Source organism: Cyanistes caeruleus, chromosome 18, assembly GCF_971803275.1.
Source record: "Cyanistes caeruleus chromosome 18, bCyaCae1.hap1.1, whole genome shotgun sequence".
NCBI lineage: Eukaryota > Metazoa > Chordata > Aves > Passeriformes > Paridae > Cyanistes > Cyanistes caeruleus.
Window position 1 is genome coordinate 7,725,168 of NC_141718.1, and position 21,555 is coordinate 7,746,722.

General features: G+C 39.5%; 3 protein-coding genes across 7 annotated transcripts; 2 read left to right on the forward strand and 1 right to left on the reverse strand.

Moving 5' to 3' along the window:
• Window positions 1-1,431: 1,431 nt before the first annotated feature.
• Window positions 1,432-13,752, reverse strand: CDC45 (cell division cycle 45). The gene is made up of 19 exons (XM_086856301.1): window positions 13,221-13,752; window positions 12,353-12,412; window positions 11,961-12,053; window positions 11,375-11,512; window positions 10,653-10,796; window positions 9,662-9,717; window positions 9,021-9,069; window positions 8,290-8,351; window positions 7,850-7,900; window positions 6,957-7,076; window positions 6,451-6,582; window positions 5,967-6,065; window positions 5,561-5,722; window positions 5,218-5,356; window positions 4,852-4,935; window positions 4,238-4,356; window positions 3,738-3,814; window positions 3,112-3,178; window positions 1,432-2,449 (listed from the first exon to the last, which is right to left on the reverse strand). Exons 1-18 carry the CDS (start codon window positions 13,269-13,271, stop codon window positions 3,114-3,116), a joined length of 1,701 nt encoding a protein of 566 aa, XP_086712427.1. The 5' UTR covers window positions 13,272-13,752; the 3' UTR covers window positions 1,432-2,449; window positions 3,112-3,113.
• On the forward strand, window positions 13,717-19,888 carry UFD1 (ubiquitin recognition factor in ER associated degradation 1). 5 transcript variants are annotated; one of them, XM_023937535.2, is made up of 12 exons: window positions 13,717-13,859; window positions 13,999-14,131; window positions 14,840-14,872; window positions 15,224-15,345; window positions 15,656-15,786; window positions 16,195-16,267; window positions 16,761-16,829; window positions 17,360-17,425; window positions 17,717-17,764; window positions 18,123-18,211; window positions 18,597-18,678; window positions 19,084-19,888. In XM_023937535.2, exons 1-12 carry the CDS (start codon window positions 13,857-13,859, stop codon window positions 19,156-19,158), a joined length of 924 nt encoding a protein of 307 aa, XP_023793303.1. In that variant the 5' UTR covers window positions 13,717-13,856; the 3' UTR covers window positions 19,159-19,888. The 5 variants fall into 5 exon arrangements, with proteins under 5 accessions (XP_023793303.1, XP_023793304.2, XP_086712429.1 ...); XM_023937536.2 differs by having other exon boundaries at window positions 13,737-13,859; window positions 18,930-19,888; XM_086856303.1 differs by having other exon boundaries at window positions 13,758-13,859; window positions 13,999-14,302.
• A 160-nt stretch (window positions 19,889-20,048) lies between these two features.
• C18H22orf39 (chromosome 18 C22orf39 homolog) lies at window positions 20,049-21,163 on the forward strand. Its single transcript, XM_086856309.1, has 3 exons — window positions 20,049-20,141; window positions 20,227-20,394; window positions 20,987-21,163. The coding sequence occupies exons 1-3, from the start codon at window positions 20,115-20,117 to the stop codon at window positions 21,110-21,112; spliced, it is 321 nt and encodes a 106-aa protein (XP_086712435.1). The 5' UTR covers window positions 20,049-20,114; the 3' UTR covers window positions 21,113-21,163.
• The last annotated feature ends 392 nt before the right edge of the window (window positions 21,164-21,555 follow it).

The following is a 21,555-nucleotide window of genomic DNA, read 5'->3' on the forward strand; positions in this document are numbered from 1 at the left end:
TTGTTATTGCTATTGTTTTCAGATTAGCAGCAGCAGAAGTATTTAAAGAACTGATTAGGAGGCCATTATTACAGCAGCAAAAAAATTGGAAGAGTTACTGCAGCTTCAATGTAATCCTTAAGGAGTGTTTTTATTTGCATTTGGACATGGCTAGGTGGAATATGACTCTATATTTAAGAGGCTAAGTTGATTTCTCAGTGCTCTATTTATTTTAAAATGACTCATTAGAGCCACAATTTCTGTGGGATAATCAATCAAAAGCATATTTATCTCTTCAGGCAGAGATGTCAAGTGACCATTTTACCCAACCTACACAAATTTCAATGGGTCACTCAAACCACCAAGTTACTGCTGCTGAATGAAACTGCTCTACAATTTCCTCATAAAATTGTTCTCCAGGTAGTATAGCATAATTCTATGGCATAAAATAAATTACATAAGCATTGGATTCTACTGCCCACATTGTAAAATGCTGACGTGCAAAATGCTTATCTATTGGCAGAGACTTCTTCAGGTGTCCATATAGATTTAATAACTTGCTTTTTACACAGCATTCCACACTCCTGACTGATTTATGGCCACATTTGGATGACCTGGGAATCAGTTCAACAGCTTTTCAATTCTAAAATTTGCAAAAGCATTCTTGGCACTTCCAGCAGATCTTGGAAAAAATTGAACCTTAAAAACCAGCAAAAACCAACCAATCAACAATAACTATAAAGAAGGGACAAGGAAAAATTATGTTTTATGTTACACATGTTTGGTTGAAGAACCTAGCAGCAAAGCAATTACCAACACATCCCAGAAAAAAGCTAGCTCCTACTCCTCATCCTCCCAATATCACACAACATGCTGAAGCTAAAGGCTACTTGTGCCTGAAAATTTGTCCATTTTTCAATATATGACAGTCACCTAGTAAAAGAAGTCTTAAATGTACAGTAGGGCTGAACTAGATAGTCATTAAATGCTGTGGAAATGGCAGTGATTCTTTCATGATAAATGAAAGAATTTCCTACCTTTATCTTAAACTTAACTCACTCAGCAGTTTGCAATTGAAAGATAAAGTGAAAATATTTTGAAGTGCACTTCAGTGTCACTAAACACTCCTACCTTTTACATATTAATTGGCCTGACACTACTTGTTCAAAATACAGCAAAAACTTCTGTGTTTCCATTTCCAGAGACCTAGGAAAGCCTAGGAAGGTAGTTCAGAAAAGGGATAAAATTTCTGTATGCTATGTAAAACCCAAAATGTCCTGGTAAGGGACGGTATGATTTATTGCTGATACTACCTAGAAAGCATGCAAAACCAAAAGGCAGGATTACTTTATTTTAGGAAACACAAATTTTTGGCCATCCCAGCTTGGCACAGGGATTTTTATTCAGATAAAGTGACAATATAAAAAAAGATTTTAAAAAACCCAAGCCAAATTTTTTTTTGAATAAAAATAGATAGTTTAATTAGGTTTCTGTTGGCTACATTTAAATCACATTTCATATTAAATTAATCTGTATTAAAATATGTACAAAGAATGATGTAATGATACACAACCTCTATGTATTCGTTATAATACATGAAAACATTGAAGTCACAGTGAATTCAAGCAAACAGTTCAAGTAGGAGAGCATTCCACATGTACACAGCCACCAAGGCACAGCAGAATAAGGCCAACAAGCCATTTCATATGACCAAAGTAAAATGAAATCTGCTATGGAACAGGATAAGGTAATCTGTCAATATTTAGAGTTCTACAGTCTATACAGAATAATCATAGTACTTCAGCCTCCTTCCAGGAAAATTATTCCCAGAGTCAAGCTGCAAGTGACATTACAGTATCACAATGCATTACCAAAAAGGCTTTATTGACACTTGCATTCCCTGGATTTTTCATTTGGTATTTGGCAGTTACTCAGTATTTGGATTTTAAAAACCCTAAAATCTTAAAACTCCTCTCACAAAACAAGTCTTTCAATTAAACTACAAGAATTGAATCTGATAACACTAACAAACTTCAGCATTCTAGAACTTCAAGGAGTTTCAGTTGGATTAAAAAAATAAAAAGCATTCTAGACAATTTTAAAAGCACATTTGAGTGATAATATAAATACGGAACTTCAAAACCTATTTTTTGTTATCAGTCAACAACTCAATATTGCAAGAGTATGTCTACTAATAAAAGCAGGCTTGATAAATAGAAATCCAATGTACAAATACCAGGTGACAGCTTTTGCCATTACCAGGGTGGGATGTTTAGAAAAAGAATAGTTCAATATCTTTGTGCTGAGATCAAAATCCTTTTGACCTCCCAAAAGGCATTAAAACACCAGTCCAGGCCTGTATCGGTACCTAAGATACACCAAAACTGCAGCACCATGAACTTTGGAACAGCCAAAATAATTTCAGAGGGTCTCATCCTCAGCTTCCAGCACAAGAAGCCAAAAGGCACCACTGTATAACAAGAGCAAAAGACAAAACAATCAGTAGTTAAAGAGCAAAGAAAGAAAAAAATGGCTGTAGAAATCCTGTAAGCCATGCATGTCTCTGCTGTCTAACAAGCAGCTCTGAACTAGTTCACTGCTTTACTAACTACAAATAAAGTCTTATATCCCCATCTCTGTTCCAGGTAAAAACTACACATCATCCTAGGCTACAGCTCTAACACTGGGAAAGAAAAAGGCAAATTTTGCATTAACATCAAAGCTAGTGGCACTGCTGAGGCCCAAATACCATCCTAAGCTCAAACTCAAGCATCAGAATTAAATGTCAGTACCAGCATCAGTTACAGTTGGCTGATATTGCCATTTCTCTCACAACACAAACAGATGCTCCTTTCCCACCTTAAGTTAAAAAGCTACAAAAAGTTAGAAACAATGACAGAGAAGCTCATGGATAATGAAACTTAAATACATCTCTTCTCTAGGGAGGAAAAAATTTTACTTACACACTGTCTGCCTCCTCCTCCAAAGGAAAACAATTGTCTTGGTAAGAAACTCTTATCTTCAATTTATATTTTCACTAAAAGTTGCCACATTTTAAAAAAAATATTCTACTGATAGTAGCAGGTTACTTGATTTGTAATAATTTTTAAATTAATCCTTACAGTGTCTTACCTTTAGGACAAGAGAGAAATTAGTGCATCCAGAAATTTGCTCCGATCTTCTGTTTTCAATTCGATTACTAAAATATGAAATATTTTATTACAGGATGCAAATAATTGAAAGATATACTAGATGTCACACTTGAACAATAAGCCTGAGTATGCTAATTTATATTCTTATTCAGTTTTAAGAGGGAGAAGCTATTTGGACAAAATGCAATGGATACTGTTTATCTTGTGCTTAAATCATAGCAAACTAATTTCTAGGTGGTCACTACACAATAGAGCAGGCACTTCTTAAATCCAAGAATATTTCTTTGTATGTTCAACATGTATGTATAGATAAATAGATATTATTTAGAAAGCCTGTCTCTTTTTTTTAAGCATGTGCAAGACAGGCTGAGTGTCTGCCTAAGTGTCTCATCATTACTTGATTTGGCTGCTAAATTTAAAGCCTTCACACATAACATCATGGACTGTAAAGTGAAGTGCATGTGTGCAAACCATCAGTGGATGCAAAATGCTGCCTGGCTCCAAAAGCTGAGCTGGTTTGAGCTTTCTGCAGTGGGAGGCAGCGCTCGGAGCCCGGGCTAGGCTGTGCCCGCAGCAGCACCGCCCCCTGCGGGCCCCGCTACTCACTCGACATCTCGAAGTGGTTGTGCAGTGTCCGTGAGTTGGTGCTCTCCGCAGCCTTCTCGAAGGCTCTTCCAAAAAAGCTGAGGCAGGAGCAGAAAATACAAATGAGTGTCACAGGAAAGGATGTTTACTCAGGTAGGAGCAAGGAACTTTCTCCTGGCTGAGAAGTGGAAATGGCTTCCAGATGTTTTTACAGGTGCCCTGTATTCAACACCTCACTTATTCACGTGCAAACATCTTTACATTGAAGGCTTTTAGAAATGAAGTCACAGGCCATGTAGTGAACTATGTATCCTCTTTTAAGAGGGAAGGAAAAAATAAAATATTGCAAGGAAGGTCTTGAAGATCTGTATCCTCTCTCTAAGTACCTCATGCACACTGTATACAGAACGTGTGTTTTTGAGAAGGATACAATTCAAATCAACATAATCAGTGCTAAATAGGTATAGGAAATATATATATGCTTCAAAGACAGGTCTAGAACTTGTAAACACTTTGCTTACTTCTTCTTGTCCGAGCTTTCTGTCTCTGGAGGAATCCCCACCATGATCACAGTTCCCTGTTCAACATCCAGGGGTGCAGCCATGACCAGGGGCAGCAGCTTGCAGCGTTTGTTTTTTGTCTGGAAGTCAGAAAACCTCTTTGTTACACAAGGCTCAGAAGGCAATTTAATATCAGTTCTCCATGTGAGATAGCATTACAAATAGCTACCTAAGGACACAGATACTCTGCAGTTCAACAGAAGGTGGTTTCTTTACAGGATCTCCTGATCCACTTGCTCCTTACAGTAAAAGTCACTTTAAGGACTAATAGAAATTTCAGTGATGTACTCCCTCAAAACTTAAAAAATTACACAAATGTTTAGATTGCAATTATCTTAGTGATGAAAACCCAATGCTATGAAGTCTTTAAATAAGTATCTTCCCTAAAGCATTGTGATAACAATTCATAACAAGCAACATTCACAAATATGCTAAAATCATCCAATCAGCAGAAAAATATTATTAATAGTTTCCTATAATGCTTTTAATAATCAACTAATTAAGAAGTATCTGACAGAACAATAAGTATTAAACCAGCCAGAAGTTAGTTAGTCAAATGCTTTTGATTTACTTACAGAACAAATGAATGATTTCAGTAAGTATTTACTAAGCAGACATAGAGACACCGGTCTAGAAAACAGTTTCACATCTGGTGTGCCCTAGGAAAAGAAGAATTATTTCAATTACAACCCAAGATGATTCTTACACTTACTTAGTTTTATAATCTACTGACAAGCCTAGATGCCCTGTCCTGTTTGTGAGGGCTGAGTCTGCCTTTGGGAAGTTCAGTGTCAGTATTGACCCATCAGAGGACAGCACAGTACAGAGACACAGGCTCCTTCTTATAGAGTAGTTTTTGCTGTGTCAAGCACCTAGGGAAACTTATTCAAAGATGATACAGTCAAAAAGGAGTCAAATGAGAACCCAAACACAATTCTGACCTCCATGAGGGAGCAGTAGAGAAATGGCCCCTGAGAAATGACAAGGTTGGTGCAAATACAGCTGGCCACTGTCTGCTGAATGGCACGTAATTGCTTTTTGGCTAGGTCCAGTCCTTGGTGCAGCTTGTCCAGGTTACCCCTGCAACAAAAAGAATAAAAATAGAAACTTTCTTAGTAGAATAAAGTTTTTCACATAAAAATTATATCTAAACACTATTCACAGGGACATTTTGATTTTTTTCTTCAGTAGTTTATGAAGCAAGAATTCATATTTCAGATCCATAATCCTAATACATTTCCCTAAATAAAATCGCAAAATACTGAAGAGGCATATTTTCAGTACCTGGAGAGACTGTCCAAAGCTTTAATGAAATTAGTTGTTTCAGACCCCTCTTTCTCTATGTTCTCCATGAGAGAAGTTGTTGCATAAACTATGTCACTTGCTGAGAACTTGTTCTTAAAGCCAAAGTGAATGCTGAAAGTCTGAACTCGTAAATCTTTCATTCTGCAAAATGAAATAAATACAGGAAAGTTTATTATCAACACTGACCAGCTGTCTTCCCCAGTATGTCAATCTTAAGACCATGAAGAAAAGCCTTATCCCAACATTTGCAACAAATCGAGTGTTACTTTGCCAATCTAAGAATCATATTTTTAAAAACAACATATTAGATCTTCTTAGTACAAAAATATTAGAACTTAATTGAAAGGTATTTTCAGATAAAACCTTTGTATTTAAAACAATTTACCCAAATTTGTTTGCAGATTCTTCAATCATCTCCCGAAGATTTTCTTTCAAAGACATGTCCATGGAATTAAATTTCTGTTTCACTTGCTTCAAGGGCAAACTAAGAACAGAAGGAAAAACTTCACTGACAGGAACACCAGAAGAAACAAGTATTTTACATTTTTCTCATAGGACATTTAAAATTGTTATATAATTTAACAAGGTTAAGTTAAGCTTGACTAAGCTTGTATGCATTCATTTTTTCAGTCATTGAAGAGTGGATGCAAGGAAGCAAAGGTTACTTTACTGAGCTGCCATTCCATAAAGACATACAGCAAGTGTTCCTTGTAAACCAATACATAAGCTGTGTGACTCAGAGACACTGCCAGCTATTCAGAGCCCCACAATCATATTTAAAAACTGACAGCTTGAGTACCTGCAAGCTATGTTCTGAATATTTTCCTGTAAGTCATTGGAAAAAAATGATCCAGATTTTTATAACTCACCCCATGTCAGCCAAAAACTCCTGGAGCCTCTTCTGCCCTTGTACAGACCAAAGCTTGAGGCTGGCAGAGGTGTAGGAAGTGTTACAGAGACTTTCGTAGAGAGACCAGTGCTGGTACAGTGCCAGGCGCAGGCTGAGCAGGAGTTACGGCAAATAATTGCAAACACAAATATCCTCTGACCCTACAAACTCCTCAAGTAGGAAAGGATTCAGCTGCCCTTACATATTGATGTCTGTGCTGCATAAAATGCAGTGAAAAGCTCAGGTAATGTAACACAAGAGTAGCAATGTGAACTTGTAACCAGTTCTGAAAGGTAAGCTGAACTGAAGCCCCACAAGCTGCTGAAAGAGGGATTCATGCACAACAAAACATTCAGATTTCCCTTTATTTTATTTCCATTCTCAGCAGAGATGGTGCTGGGATTTTTTTTTCCCCTAGATAAAAACTCCAGAGGGGTTCACCAGAGGGGTAAGTGTGCATTTTCCCCAGACCCTCTTTAAGGATACTCATATTCAAATGCAATTCTCATGCAGTCAATGGACAGAGAATTCTCTTCATCCTCGTTGCGGTGGTTGTGGCGAGACACGTGGCGCTGCAGGATTCCAATGTCAGTCACGTACTTCATCCTGAAACAAAAACAAGCTGGTCACTTCACTTTCTGCCTGGGAATTTTTGGTTTTGATTACAAGAAAATAAAAATGCTTCCTAAACTCAGCAGCATGAAAACTGTAGATACATTTTAAACCCTCCCAACTTCATTAAATAATGTTTTTTCAATATTCATCTTTTTATCCAGGCAATTAAAACAAAACTAAAAAAAACCCAAAGAATAGACTGACCAATGAAATCAGCTACTTATTACATTTATGTCTTTTAAAATGTCCATGTATTAGTAAAACTATAACACCAGAATTAAAGTCTACATATGGTAATACTAGAATTCTGATCATATCTAGTAGGAAATAACAAAAAAAGAGGAAAAAATATCTGAAACTTTTAAACTAAAACTGTAAAGGAACCTGGAGGACACAGAATATACAAGTTTCTTCCCTTAATAAAATTCTATTAAGTTCATGCTTAGGTAAACTACCATTAAACACAATTTCCTCCCAGGTTAGAAATGATTGATTTATAATTTTGTGGTAAACAAAGTTAGCTTAAAAATTCTAAATAATAAAAAAAAATATTTTTAAAGATATATATTCCTATTTTTGGAAGGCAACAGACAACATTCAGGCATTAATATATTAAATATCACTGTTAATTACATATATCTGTTATAATAATACCCTTATGTTTCCTGATCTCTACTAATTGCTGCTAGTTGCTCCCAAAACCAAAATTTTACAAGATAGAATAATAACAAAAAGGATAAATTAAAAAAAAACAACTTTCTTACTGAGTGATTTTATCTTGGACCCATTGATCTGTTAGGCCAACAATAGCCCACCTAAATTTTTTTTTGGAAAAAAAGAAATAGAAAGAAAAGATTAAACCAACAAATATTCCAATGGAGTATATTATATTTAACTCTAAATATGTGAGAGAGCAAATCAGAAACATTGTTTACCAGCAGTACTGAGAAGTTAATAACAAAGCTATCAACTATTATTCCCTCTTTTGCAGACATACACATATAGTACCATTCTCCCCTTTTCCATGCAAAACCTGTTGTTGCTTTTAATTAATTTACCCAGATGAATCCTTTATTTCAACACAAGCATCCTCTCCCTAAAGAAACTGGAATCTCATAGTAAAAGCAAATAGTTTTGGGAAATCTTGCCTGTCTTTGCAACAGGTTTAAGCTTCCAAACTCCAAAAAAAAAGATGGAAACCTACCACAACATGTCATTCAAGTCCTCAGACATTATCCATGCCAGATCAAACATCACCATTGCAGACTACAAGAGGGAGAAGCAAAAAGACAAATGAATACAAGACACAGTTCACTAAATAAATAGAACAGTTCAATCTGCCAAGTACCAGTACACGTTACTAAAGCCCTAGAAATTGGCCTGGAGTCTAACAATTTGCCAGCTTCTTCCTAAGATATTAAGTAGAAAGAAAAATATTCTAGAGAGCTCTGTAAACCTGCATTATATATAAATTATAATATAATTATATTATATATATATTATATTGCATTATATATAAAGCAAACACTTAATAAAATATAAATAATCAGAGAGGCCAAATGACAGAAAGAACAGTTTGATGTCCTAAGTGCTGTTTGGGATATCCTGACACTTTGAAAGACAAACAACCTCCCTACATGCACAAGTCTATTTGTGATAGTATTTTGTAAATAGATAGATACCCTTGCAAAGATCTAAAAAAAGCACCATAAAACATTATATTATGTTAAACTACTTGTGTATGTATATATATAGGATGCAGTTTATATATATAACAATAAGATACAAAAATAGAGAGATGCAATAATATTGTTATATTGAATAGTGTTATTAGATAATGATATAATTGCAATAGATAATTATAACATTGGATATTGCACAATTACCTTTATACTGTTAATTTGAAGTTTTATGGCAAACACAGTTTATACTTACTGAGGTCCCATGGTATTCATACTGTTCGTAATCAAAAAGAATTTCCCGTCTAAAATGGGGAAAAAACCCACATTTAACTAAGTGGTGAACTGGTCATTGGAGCTAATTAAAAATATAAGCCAGAAATGGTGATTAATATTTAAATTTCATTTGAGTGATTAAAAATATCAAACTTGGGCTAAAAATTGTTTATCTGCATGGCAATCAGACTTCAGTAACAACATGGAAACCACACCAAAATGTACTCATAAAGCAAAAAAAAAAAATTTTTTACAACACTATTCCTCAAATCCCATTTTATCTGATTTGTTCCTTCTCATTCCTATTGATTTCAGTGGGATTGTAAAAGTAGAAAACAGAAGGAAAAATTTCACCCTAAGATAGATAAGAATATTACAACCATTTGAAGTGAGCCCATGCACCTAGTGGTACTCAAATTTTCAACTACTGTTTACAACTTTCTCCATTTAAATATTTTATTTTTATATATTAAATATCTCTCTCAACTTTCTGAACATAATTACAACTAAAGCATCTTGCAAACCACACCTTGGTATCTTGTGTTTGTATTCTTAACAAAATTTGAATCAAAGAATTATAGAAAAAGATGGAAGGCACATAAGAAAAACAGATTTACATACCTGCGTGCTTCCCATTCTCGCCTTTGTCGTCTTTTCATCGTCCTCTCTATTACCTCCTGTAAATTAATTTCCAGGATGTTAAACAGCTAGAAAAAATACCCTAATATATTAACATCTAACCACTTCAATTATTAAACCTTAATTAAAAATTGTTAATCAAAATTTTCATTAACAATATTTATTTCTTTTACTAAAAAAAAAGTATTGCCATTAACAACATCTAATAAGAAAAGTATTATCAAGAATATTTCCAAGGAACACATGTAACATCTTTGTGAAATATTTAACAGATCTGAGAAAAGCTTTTGTGTATTTGCAATTCTCCTCTGAATTGGGTAGCTTCTATGGCTAAGATAATGCCCTTTTTATATTAGTAGGAAAAAATGTACAGTGCTAATGGGAAGACAACAAAACTAACATGAAATATGTGTTAAATCTAAGGATGTCTTTATATTAATTGTCCCTTAATGCTGGTCTCATGCCTTTGCTTGCTCCTGTAATATAAATAGAAAATATGCTACAAGTAACATGGCAAATTTAATTTAATATGTACACTTAATATACCTTTGTTAGTTTACTGCTACAAGCACAGACAAAATGCTTTGCTAAACTATTTGTAGGCTTGTATCTTCTCAAACACTTTTTTTGTAAAAGGAGCTAATATCTAAACAAATCCTATTGCTAGACTGCCAAGTCCACAGCACATATTAGGAGACAGATGTCTCCAGTTCACTGATTTTACAAAGAATTATGCATAAGTAAGTTCAAAATATTTTTTTTTTATTTGGAGAAAATATTTCTGTGTAGTTCAGATAAATAAATATTTTGTTTATGTGAAACTATCTGTTGTAATAGGTTATTTTTTATATCTTGCACTTGGATTTGTGATCTAATGGAACACAATTGTTAAACTCAAATATTATTATGATGTAAAATATATGTAACAGCAGTGTTATTTTTCTTCCTTTCACAACACAGCAGTGAAACAAACCTCTTCAAAACGTCTGCGCTTCTCTAAGGGTTCTGCGCCATCACTTTCATTCTCTGAGTCCTCTTCTTCATCCTCATCATCTCTGAAGATGTCATCATAAGCAGGAACATTGAGATCATCATCTTGCTTGACTAACAGCTTAATCTAGCAAGAAGAAAAGTGTATTTTAGAGCAAGTATCTTATTTAGTGAGCAAAATGCACTCTTACTTAGTAAGAGAAACTAAAAATTCATTTTGGGCTGTATTTACTCCTGGCATAACAAATCATTGATTTTTAATACAAATACTATATTGATTTATAGAAAATAAGAGTAAAAATCCATATTTCTTTGTTAGAGCATTACTGAAAGAATGCTTGTTAAAATAATTTGTGCTTAATACTTTAAATTCTAGGTGCTGCTAGACGCTCAGAGATAATACATGTTACATTCTGGAGGATGTTTATCCTCTGATTTACAGCAGTTTGATCTATAGCAACAAGATTAACAGGTGCTTACTACTGACAACTACCACATTGCTAACATTAGAGATTTTACTACTGCAAAAAGGATTTTTTTTGGTCATGTACATTACTACTGCAAATATTTATTTTTTTATTTATTAATGTTGATTTCTGACCTACGAGCTAATGCTCTAACCAGTTTTACAAATACAGCAAAGCACTACACTGCTCACCAGCACACTGTGGGGAGGTGTTAATTATGGAAAAAAAAAGCTTTTACCTGTGTATCATTGTAAACATTCACTACATTGATGGGTCTGTGACTGTCACAAACAAAAAAAAAAGTGTCTTCTTCAGGCTGCAAGATTTCCAGGAGGTCAACATTAGCACCACAATTAATAAGAACAAAATATTTGAACTGCAAACAAAAGAAGAAAAAAAGAAGCTTGTTACTTAAATTGCCAGGAAATGTGGAAAAATGAAAACATGTTTACAAAACCTCCAAATCACTCATCATTGCCAAAACTTGTGTTTATTTTCTGATATTTGATGTCTCTGAGGCAGAAAACATTTTTTAAGGCAAATTAAGGCACAATTCACGCATGTTGGACATTCAATACCAGCACGTTTATATCTCAAAATGTGCATAAACTTCATTCGACTCTATTAACAATATAGCACATTTGTTGGAGGTGACATTAAAAACTTGACAAGTTTATTACTGTTATGTTAAAATGTTACCACAGTTTTGAAGTAACTACTAATAATAATGAGCTTAAGTGTTGACATTTTAAATTCGGGAAGGGAAAAAGTTTATCTTTACAAAAAATAAGCTCCAGCTTAAAAAATTTCCAGTATTTTTTCACCTGATCTTTATGCTCCAGAAAGGCAGTTTCAAGTTCTTGCCACCCAGCCACCGGCACGAGTGTGTATTGCACATGGTCGCATTGAAACAAAGCCTGCAAGGAAGCAGCAGCTATTAGCAAAGGGGAGTGGAAACAGCCCCTCCTGCAATGCTACACCAGGCTATGATTCTATTCCACACAAATCCTTAAAATAAAGGCATCCCAAATGACAAATCTGCATGAGCTCTGAGACTACGAGTCACCAGTTTTCAGTGCCATAACTCATGGAAACAAATGTTACAAAAGCAAATTAAACTTTCCCCACTTTCCCCAGTTCACACCCATTTATAGGATCCCAGGACATATATATTTTCTCCTACTATCAGCTGCAGTGATAATGAACCCAGACTTACTTGGAGTATTTTACAAGCACATAATGCATCAACATCTGAAGCAACAAGAAGAAGAACACGCTGTAAAAATAACAAAATAATAGCATTAATATAGGCACCAAATAGAGTGTGCTGGTACATGAAATGCATAGAACACTGAGACACCAGAAATTCAGGTAAAGATCATTATATGCATAAAACAGGATTGCTTCCGAATGGACACTGCTACCAAAATTAATCAGGCTGTCCAACAAAAGCTTCACCACCTTACAGTACACATCCACAGTGAACAGAGTTAAACAAACCCTGTGTTAAAAATAAAAGCAGCAGACAGAAGTGCTACAAGAAAGACTGCAAGAAAAACATTAAAGATGACAGAAAACAGTATTTAGTGCCTGGGCAAATAACACCAAAACTGTTAGAAATATATTTAAATAAATCGTTCAGATGCTGTGGCGAAGCACAACATCTGAACGAGACCCAGAGCACACAAAAACACTTTAGCCGAAGGAGGTAAACCGTAAGTGAAATTCCTGGTGAAACCTCACCGCCCGGACGCTGCTTTGCCATGAGAAAAATAGCCGGGAAAGGGATTTTTACGGCCAGGATGACTGCCGGACCCGCCGCCCTCAGCGCGACCGCCTGCCCGGTGCTCCCCGCCGCCAACCCCCGCCCCGGAGCCCCCGCAGCGAGGCCACCACCGCCCCGGAGCACCGGAGCGCCTCAGCCGCCGCCAGCAGAGCAAACCCTGCGCCATGAGGCGGCGGGAACCGCGGCAGCCCTAAGAGGGAGAGCCGTGACGGGAGAGAGCCCTAGAGGAAGCCGCTCCGCCCGCCGCCGGGGCGCTCGGGGTGCCATACCAGCCCCGGTCACGGCCCGCTGCTCGCACCTGGGTGACGACCAGGTCGTAGAACTCCCGGCGGCAGTCGGAGACGAACATGGCGGGAACGGGAGCGCGAGGCGGGAATGGGCGGCGGGTGCGCGCCGCCGCCGCTCAAACTGGGCGCCAAACCAGCGTCGTATCCCATTGGTCCGCGCCTCACGGAGGGCTGGCCAATAGGAACGCCCCCACTCCACCTCTGCACCCCCAGCTGCCCAATCCCTTCCGGGGCTTCACCAATGGGATGCGAAGAAGGCGGTGACGATAGGCGCTACTGGCCAATCCCAAGAGGGCCTCGGCCGGAAAAGCCCTGCCGGGTCTTGTCGTCGCATCCGCCATCTTTGCTGCGGAAGAGTTGTTTGCTTTGCCACTAAAGTGAGCCCAGCGAAAGGGCAGCAGGGTCGCATCAACAGCCGGTGGCCGAAGAGGAGCCGAGCGGACAGAAGGGGCTCCCGGCGATGGCCGCCTCGGAGGGCTCGAGAGCCGGCCTTCCGCCCTCACCCGCAATGGCCGCCCGAGAGGCCGCGCCGCGCGGCACGCTGGGAGGGGCAGGGCCGTGGGTGGGGCCCGGCACAGCCCGTGAGGCGGACGAGCGGCCCCGGCCCGGCCCGGCCCGGCGGCCCCGAGGGAGCGCCCGCTGCCGCCATGGTGAGGCCGGGGGGCGGCCGGGGAGGGGCCGCGTCAGGGCGGCGACACTTCAGGAGCCCTCAGTGGGTGCTATGATACTTTGTGTGCTGTGGATACTGATAGTTACGTTCTTCTCTGTGTGTTGTTTTTTCCTCTCTAGTTCTCTTTTAATATGTTTGACCACCCCATTCCCCGGGTGTTCCAGAACCGTTTTTCAACCCAGTACCGCTGCTTCTCGGTATCCATGCTTGCCGGACCTAATGACAGGTCAGATGTGGAGAAAGGCGGGAAGAGTATGTGCATGTTTTATTTTGACTAATAAACCTGTTGGAAGAGTGTTTGTGAATAGTGTCAAGTAAAGCAGCTTTTGGCCAAGACAGCAGGAACATTGAAAACACGGTGACAGAGTGCTGAGCACCCTGGGTGGGGCTTTGAGGAAGGGTCATCTTCCACTGCATTACTCGGTAATTAAAAATGTTTACCAAGTGAGCCGGGGTCTATGAGCATTAGAAGGAGACAGTCTTCTTCTATAAAGTTTCTTGTTACAGTCTTGTATCTAATGCGAGCCATGGAGGTTTATGATGAAGAAGCTTCTCCCCTCACCGTGTTGTACTTCATTTAATTTGTACAAATAAAGGAATAGATGGGCCAACTTAATTTTCAGGTTGTCAGACTAATGCTGTGTTGTTTTGGGTTGGTATGGATTGAAGAGCACCTGTGAGCCCAAACAAATAAAATTAGCTTGGAGAAAATTTTTCTTTAGTATTGTAAAACCTTGTCTTCTATTTTATTTTTCCCTGATTGTAATTCTGAAATCTCTGCATAGCAGGGATATTTGTCATGACTGATTCTACTGAAGTCTCTGTCTATAAATTAATGTGCTTTAGAATTTGCCTTTTTTTAAAAAAGATATTTTAGAGAAAGGAAAGATAAAATTGTGTGTTATGTACTCTCGTACAGATGTACTCTTCCTAATTTTACATTCTTGTTCATTTCTGCAGTAATTATGCCACCATCGGCTTTGGATCAACTCAGTAAGTGAATACTTTATTCTGGAAAACAACATTAGAAATAGGAGCAAATGTGTAGGCAAATACCATAGTATTTTAGTTATCTATTTAAGTCTTAAATAGAGACTAATTAGTTTAAAAAATGTATTTTGAAGGTATTTTTTTTCTGACAGAATTAATAGGGCTTGTCTGCTTTCAAGTACAGACATCTGAAGTGTATTTGTGTATCTGCTTTTTCTGTAGTTTTGAGCAGCTGGAATAATGGTGTGAGGGGAATCCTCTCCTGTAGTCTAGCCCATTCTCTTGGTGATCTGAAGCTTCAAAAATGTGCTGGGGGCTTTTAACAAAGAAAACTTTTTTCTCCTTTCTCACCAGGCCGCCTTAATATTACTTACCCCATGCTGTTCAAGCTGACCAACAAAAACTCAGACAGAATGACACACTGTGGAGTGCTCGAGTTTGTGGCTGATGAGGGCATCTGTTACCTTCCACACTGGGTGAGTTGCCTCATGCTGGACTGTCAGAACCTGAAAAGTAGGATTAGCGAGTTGCCAAGTGTAATATTAAGGAGGTGGAACGTTTCCTGACCGTGCCTGTCTCTGCTGGTGACGTTCCTACAGCAGCCTTCAGTTCTGGCTCAGGCTTCCCTCCGCAGGAGTTTAATTAAGCAGAGCTGACTGCTTTTAACCTGTACCTGACTGTTCTTCCTGAAATTGAATATACACAAGAGCTGATATACACAGGAGAGAGACTTGAAAACATCAGACACATTGATAGGGCTTTGTGTGTTTGTTTCTATTCTTGTAGATGATGCAGAATTTGCTGCTGGAAGAAGGAGGCCTGGTACAAGTGGAGAGTGTGAATCTGCAAGTTGCTACTTACTCAAAATTTCAGCCACAGAGTCCAGATTTTCTTGACATCACCAATCCCAAAGCTGTGTATCCTTCCTATTCAATTAAGGAATAAGGTGGAAAAATTTTTCTTCCAAATTGGAATGATCAAACAGAGCTAGCCTTTCAGATGTGGCTCATACACTTCCAGTAGTACATGGCCACTGCTGCTCCTTCTGAAAACAAAGGGGATGGAGAGCTGATGTACAGAGATGTGGTCAACTGTTGGTACAAAGTGTGGTCTGAAGAAGGAGTGTTTGCTTAAAATCCAGTGAGTGGATTTGAGTGTCCTTTTAAAGAACTTGTACATCCTAATATTTATTAAAATCCTGTCTGCAGTACTGATGACTTTAAAACCATGTTTGAGTAATTAAAGATAAGAGATCTACAGTATGGTAACTCTAAGGCTTTGATGTTTCACTGAAAACAAATATTTCATCTTAACATGCTCCAAAGACTGGAAAATGCATTGAGAAATTTTGCCTGTCTTACTACTGGGGATGTTATTGCCATCAACTACAATGAAAAGGTACAGTTGAGGGTTGTAGATGAAGTTCAGTTGTTGGATGTTGATACTAAAACAATCAACCCAGAGCTGTGCAGTGATTTGGACAAGTAATCCCTCATGGCAGATTTCACAGATGGTTTTCTGTTGGAGGGAAAAAGGATCAGCTAAGTCTTTTTCTGAGCTGCTGTTTAAACTTTTTTTTTGACTCACAAGAAAATAAATGTTTGTGCTGTTGAAGGTTTTACAAGTCAAGGGAAAGAATTTATCCTAAATTCAAAATTTGTTTTAAAAAATGCAGATTAAAGTACAGTAAGAGTGGAGCAAGGTACAGTAAAAGGTTCTCTGGCTTCTAAATTAAAAACTTTTGCTTTTAAGTTCTGTAGAGACCCTGCAGTATCTAGTCCTCAGCCTAAGGAGTACTTACTTTAGTTTCTTTCAAGCTGTCTGGAGGGAAAGGTTTAGATATGCTTTCCTTAAACATAATGCAATCTTAAAATATCTATGACTGTTTCAGATCTATGAGCTTCGGGTAATGGAGACCAAACCAGATAAGGCTGTGTCCATCATAGAATGTGATATGAATGTAAGTTAAAGCTGATGGGGAAAGTCTGCCCTAACTGTGTCCTCCCAAGAGGAGAGGGCACTTGTGCAGTGATAACTCTGCACACCCAGACCAGCTGATGCTGCAAGAAAGGTGCAATCCATGGGGTAGGGAAGATGACTCACTTGGGAATACTCATGTGCCTTTGAAACCCCACTGTAATCCTGATTAGCACTTCAGGTACCATCAGGTGACTGCAGTGCCTAGAATTTTATGTTTAGCTTCAGCGTGTTTTATCTGAGTTTTATTTAATAGCTTTGTCTTGACTCATATTCCAGTGATATTGTGGAGCTGTTTTACTGCTCTGTTTCCATTACATGCTAAGGTTCATTCCTAGGAGGCTTGGCCTTTTTTTAGTCCTGAGTTAAAATGTTTAACAAGCAAGCCTTAGTTCTTTTTAGATCAAATGTAGTGATAATAGTTAATGGAGTTTTGAGGAATAGTAGTATAAAGCTTATGATTTAAAGAAAAAATAATAATCATGGGTTTTTCCATGCTTTTTGTGTAAATAGGTGGATTTTGATGCTCCTTTGGGATACAAAGAACCAGAAAGAAGTGCACAACATGAAGAGACCACAGTAGGTTAAGCTTTTGTTCTTCCAAAATGCATTCTCTAGAAGTCAGCACTGATTGTGGGGGGAGCAGTGAGTGCCAACATAATTTTTTTTTTAATTTAAATGAGTTCTTAAGGGTAAATTTTACCAACCAGAAGCTATTGCATGTGTTGCTTAGGAGACTGTTGTTTACACACTGTTGTTTTGGGAAAGGGATTATTCTGAAGTTTTGTTTGGTCAGAAATACTTGGAACTGGTTTCAGGTCATGTACATGTCAGAACAGGAAGAAAATGAACTTGTTTTTCCCCTTGCAGGATGTAGAAGCAGACCACAGTGGGTATGTGAGTGACATAGGATTTCGTGTAAGTCCCCTATTTCTGCTGGTTTCTCAATGCTGAAAAATGGTGAGGGAAAGTTGTTCTGAACACCTGCAAAATATTAGTACCTGTTCTTAAGAGATGCTCATTATTTAACTGGCAAGTGCCTGTGAATGTTTTGTGTGATCATAGCCAGGAACAGCATGACTTGCTGTCTGCAAAGGAGAGATGAGAAGCTGAAACTGAAGCCTACACCTATGAATCATCAGCTTATATGTATCAAAACAAAGCATGCTGAATTAAATAACTAAATAAAAATTGCTGTAAGATTTTTCAGAATATAATGTCCTTGTGCAGTGTGCTTTCAAATTCCAGGAGTTACATTAAAAGTCGTTATCCACAGGCATTCTCTGGATCTGGGAACAGATTGGATGGCAAGAAGAAAGGTGTGGAGCCCAGCCCCTCACCAATTAAACCAGGAGACATCCGAAGGTATGTCAGCAAGTGTATCAGCTGTCAGCAAGTGAAGGGTCAGTGTTTGAGCAGAGTTTTAGGTTTTTTTCCCTGCTTCTGCAATATAAACAAACTAATTTTGTCATGAGTTTGCCTGTAGGAAATAGTCTTTCTTATCCACAGGCTAGTGGAAGCATGCCTGTGGCCAGGCTTCCACAACAACCCCAGTATCTGATTATTTACTTTTGCAATCTGTGCCTACCTTCAGAAAATAATTCAGTGGTTTAACTCTGGAATTATTTAGAAATGAAAATGTGCAGTCAGTGTTGGTATTACACCGACAGTCACAGAATAGGTCTCTCTGTGTTCAACTCAATGGTAGGTATAAAACTTACTTCATAGTATTTTTATGCTTCTTTCCCAGAGGAATTCCCAACTATGACTTCAAGATTGGTAGAATCACATTCATTAGGAATTCACGTCCACTGGTCAAGAAAGTAGAAGAGGTAAATAAAGTTGAATCCTCTCCAGTTTTGCACAGAATTAGAACTAAGATCCAAGTTTGTGGTCCCTCTCCCTTTCCCCTTGATATTTTTACAGCATGCTTCCACTAAAAAGTGGTAGTAGTTTAGAATGGTTTGAATTACATGAAGCAATCTCTGATGTTCTTGTTACTGATGGAAAAAGATTGGCTTGGTGTCAGTTTATTAAGCCAGTTGGCTGAAAGGTCACCAAAATGCTGCTATTTTATTTTCAGGAAGAAAATGGTTTTTATGTAGAGTAGGATATGAAATGTCTACAGTCAGTGGCTGCTCTGATGGAGTATTCTTGCTAAGTCATTCAGCATTCATCACACACAAGCAGTGAGCAAAGAGGTAAAACCTTTTTCCCCCTCTTTCTTTTTTCTCCAGGATGAATCTGGAAGCCGGTTTATTGCCTTTTCAGGAGAAGGCCAGTCCCTGCGCAAAAAAGGAAGAAAGCCCTAAGTTGTAGTACCTTCAGCTAGCTAGGGGGAAAATAAAATAACAGTTGAAGCATCTTGGATCTTAGTAATTGCAGTTGAGAGATCGTTTTGCAACACAGGAACACTTAAGGTGTTTTGGTTTCAGTTTCATATTTAGAGCTGGAGCTGTCAGACTGTCTTAATTTTCAGCTGAAAATTAAGTTCTGGGAATTTGGAAGAAGCTTTTTGTATGTGTTGTAAAGAGGGGAACGTAGATTTGTGATAAACCTGAGAAGCGAAACTAACAAGCTCTAGCTTACTAAGGGTCCGGTTCTTAGATTACATCCTCCCCTCATCTCCTGAGTGATGATGATCTCATGTCGCTCTGTGCTTGGTATTTTCCTCACTTTATATATATTTTGCCACAATTTCAGGTCAGCTTTTTGGTGTGGTGCAAATGAAGGGTGACTTTGGTGTTTGGGATTTTAGTGCAGGGAGTCTCTTTAAGCTTAGCTTCAGGTGTTGGGTTATTAATCATTCTAAGCAAACCTCCTGTAACTGCTTTTTATATTTATAATTAATAACATGCCTTTTAATAGTTCAGATACTATAACGTAGCGTAGCAATCTCTTGGCACGTGTAGGGAGAGGAGAGACACAGCTGCACTGCCCGGTGCCGCTTTGGAACGGTGCGAATGTATCCTGTGCGTGCGAGCGTAGCCGGGTGCGATCCTGCGCTCTCCCCAGAGCCCGAGTAAAAGTTCCTGGAGCCCATCTGCGTCCCTGTGTGGTGATTTCGGACAGACCGAAGGGCGGGCGCTGCCGGCCGTGCCTGCGCCTCCTCCGGCAGCGCGCGGCCGCTCGCGGTGTGCGCTGGTCACGTGCCGGCCGCCGCTCAGCCATTGGCTGCCGGGTACGGCGCCGGTTTGTGCCGCCCCTCGCCATTGGCCGCGGCGGCGGGTGCCGCCGTAAGCGCGGTGGCCATTGGCGGCGGCGCAGCATGGCGAGCGCGGAGGGCTCCTGGCGGGTGAGCGGGGGCGCCGGGGCCGGGGCCGGGATGGGGATCGGGCGGGCGGCGGGACTCGGTTCAGCCCGGCCATGTCCGTCCGCAGCCGCCGCGGTCGTGCGAGGACTACTGGGGGGAGTGGAAGCATTGCCGCGGGCTGCGCCACGCATTCCACCACTACTACGCGCACGGGGAGCTGCCGGATTGCGGCCGCTGGCGGGAGGACTACGAGGCCTGCCGCGCCTGGGAGAGGGACCGCGCCGCCGCCGCGCAGGTACCGGCCCCGCTCCTGGCCCCGGCCTGCCCGGGGCTCTCCGGGCCGGGCTGCTGGGGTTGGGGAGGGTTTGGAAAAGCAGGCGCCGGCTCGGAGCGGAGGTGGGTAGGATTGTCTTACAAACCCAGCGAAGGATCCAGGGAATATTTTTAATTTCCAGGTATAAAAGCTCTTGATTTGTGTTGCTCTGACATTTCCTTCCTAATAGGAAAAGCCGCCACGTTAGAGGGAAAAGGCATTCCCGGGGTGTCTAGAAATGCCCCTGGCTACAGCCCCGCGGACACTGGAGGACACGAGCCCTGCAGCACGGGCTACTGTAACTCCTCCCTCCTGCCAGCCAGCACAGCCTCTGCGGGGAGGGTTCCACAGCACTGCGAGTTTCCTTCCTAACTCGGGAGCCAGAGGCAAAATATAAATATGACACAGTTAAAAACTTATATTCTGGCTTACTTAGATAATATTTAGCACTTCTGCTTAAGCATGATAAACTTTTATTTCTTCTTTTATCTCAAATATTCACAGCAGGAAATCAGCTCTGTATGACTGGACCATCCAACGCCATTATGGTAATATTATTTTTCCTGTATTTCAGGAAGCTTTGTGCAAGAGTGAAAGAGCTCGAGTAATGGAAAAACAGAAATATGCTCCAGTGTGGAAGCTCAGGAAGAGCCCACCACCTGACTGGTACCTACCACTTGACCATGACAAATCAAACTAACAAAACTGTTTTCTGTGTTTGGTCAGTAACATAATACACAATTCAGAATTATGCTGGCTTTTTTTTTTTTTTTTTCCCCACATCATGTTGAAATTCTACAGCTGTAGCCCTGCCCTGCAATACTTTAGCACTCATTTAAAAATACTGAAATTTTATTTAAACACAGTATTTTTAAAGATAGGTTTGAGGTGCTTAATTTGATTGCCGTCTTTCACTACTGTCTTACACTTTAGGATTTCATCTCAGCAGGCACCTTCTAAATTACTGCATACATGCTCCAGCTCTGAGGGCCTCTGCCCTACCAGCTGGCATTGAGCACCTTTGGAACAAAGTACCCAGCCCAGGCTGCCAGATGGGGAAAAAAAAACCAGCCTGGGACTCTTCCTTGCCAGCTCAGGACAATCCCAAACACTGGCATTTAAAAGACATTTCCCAGAATCAGG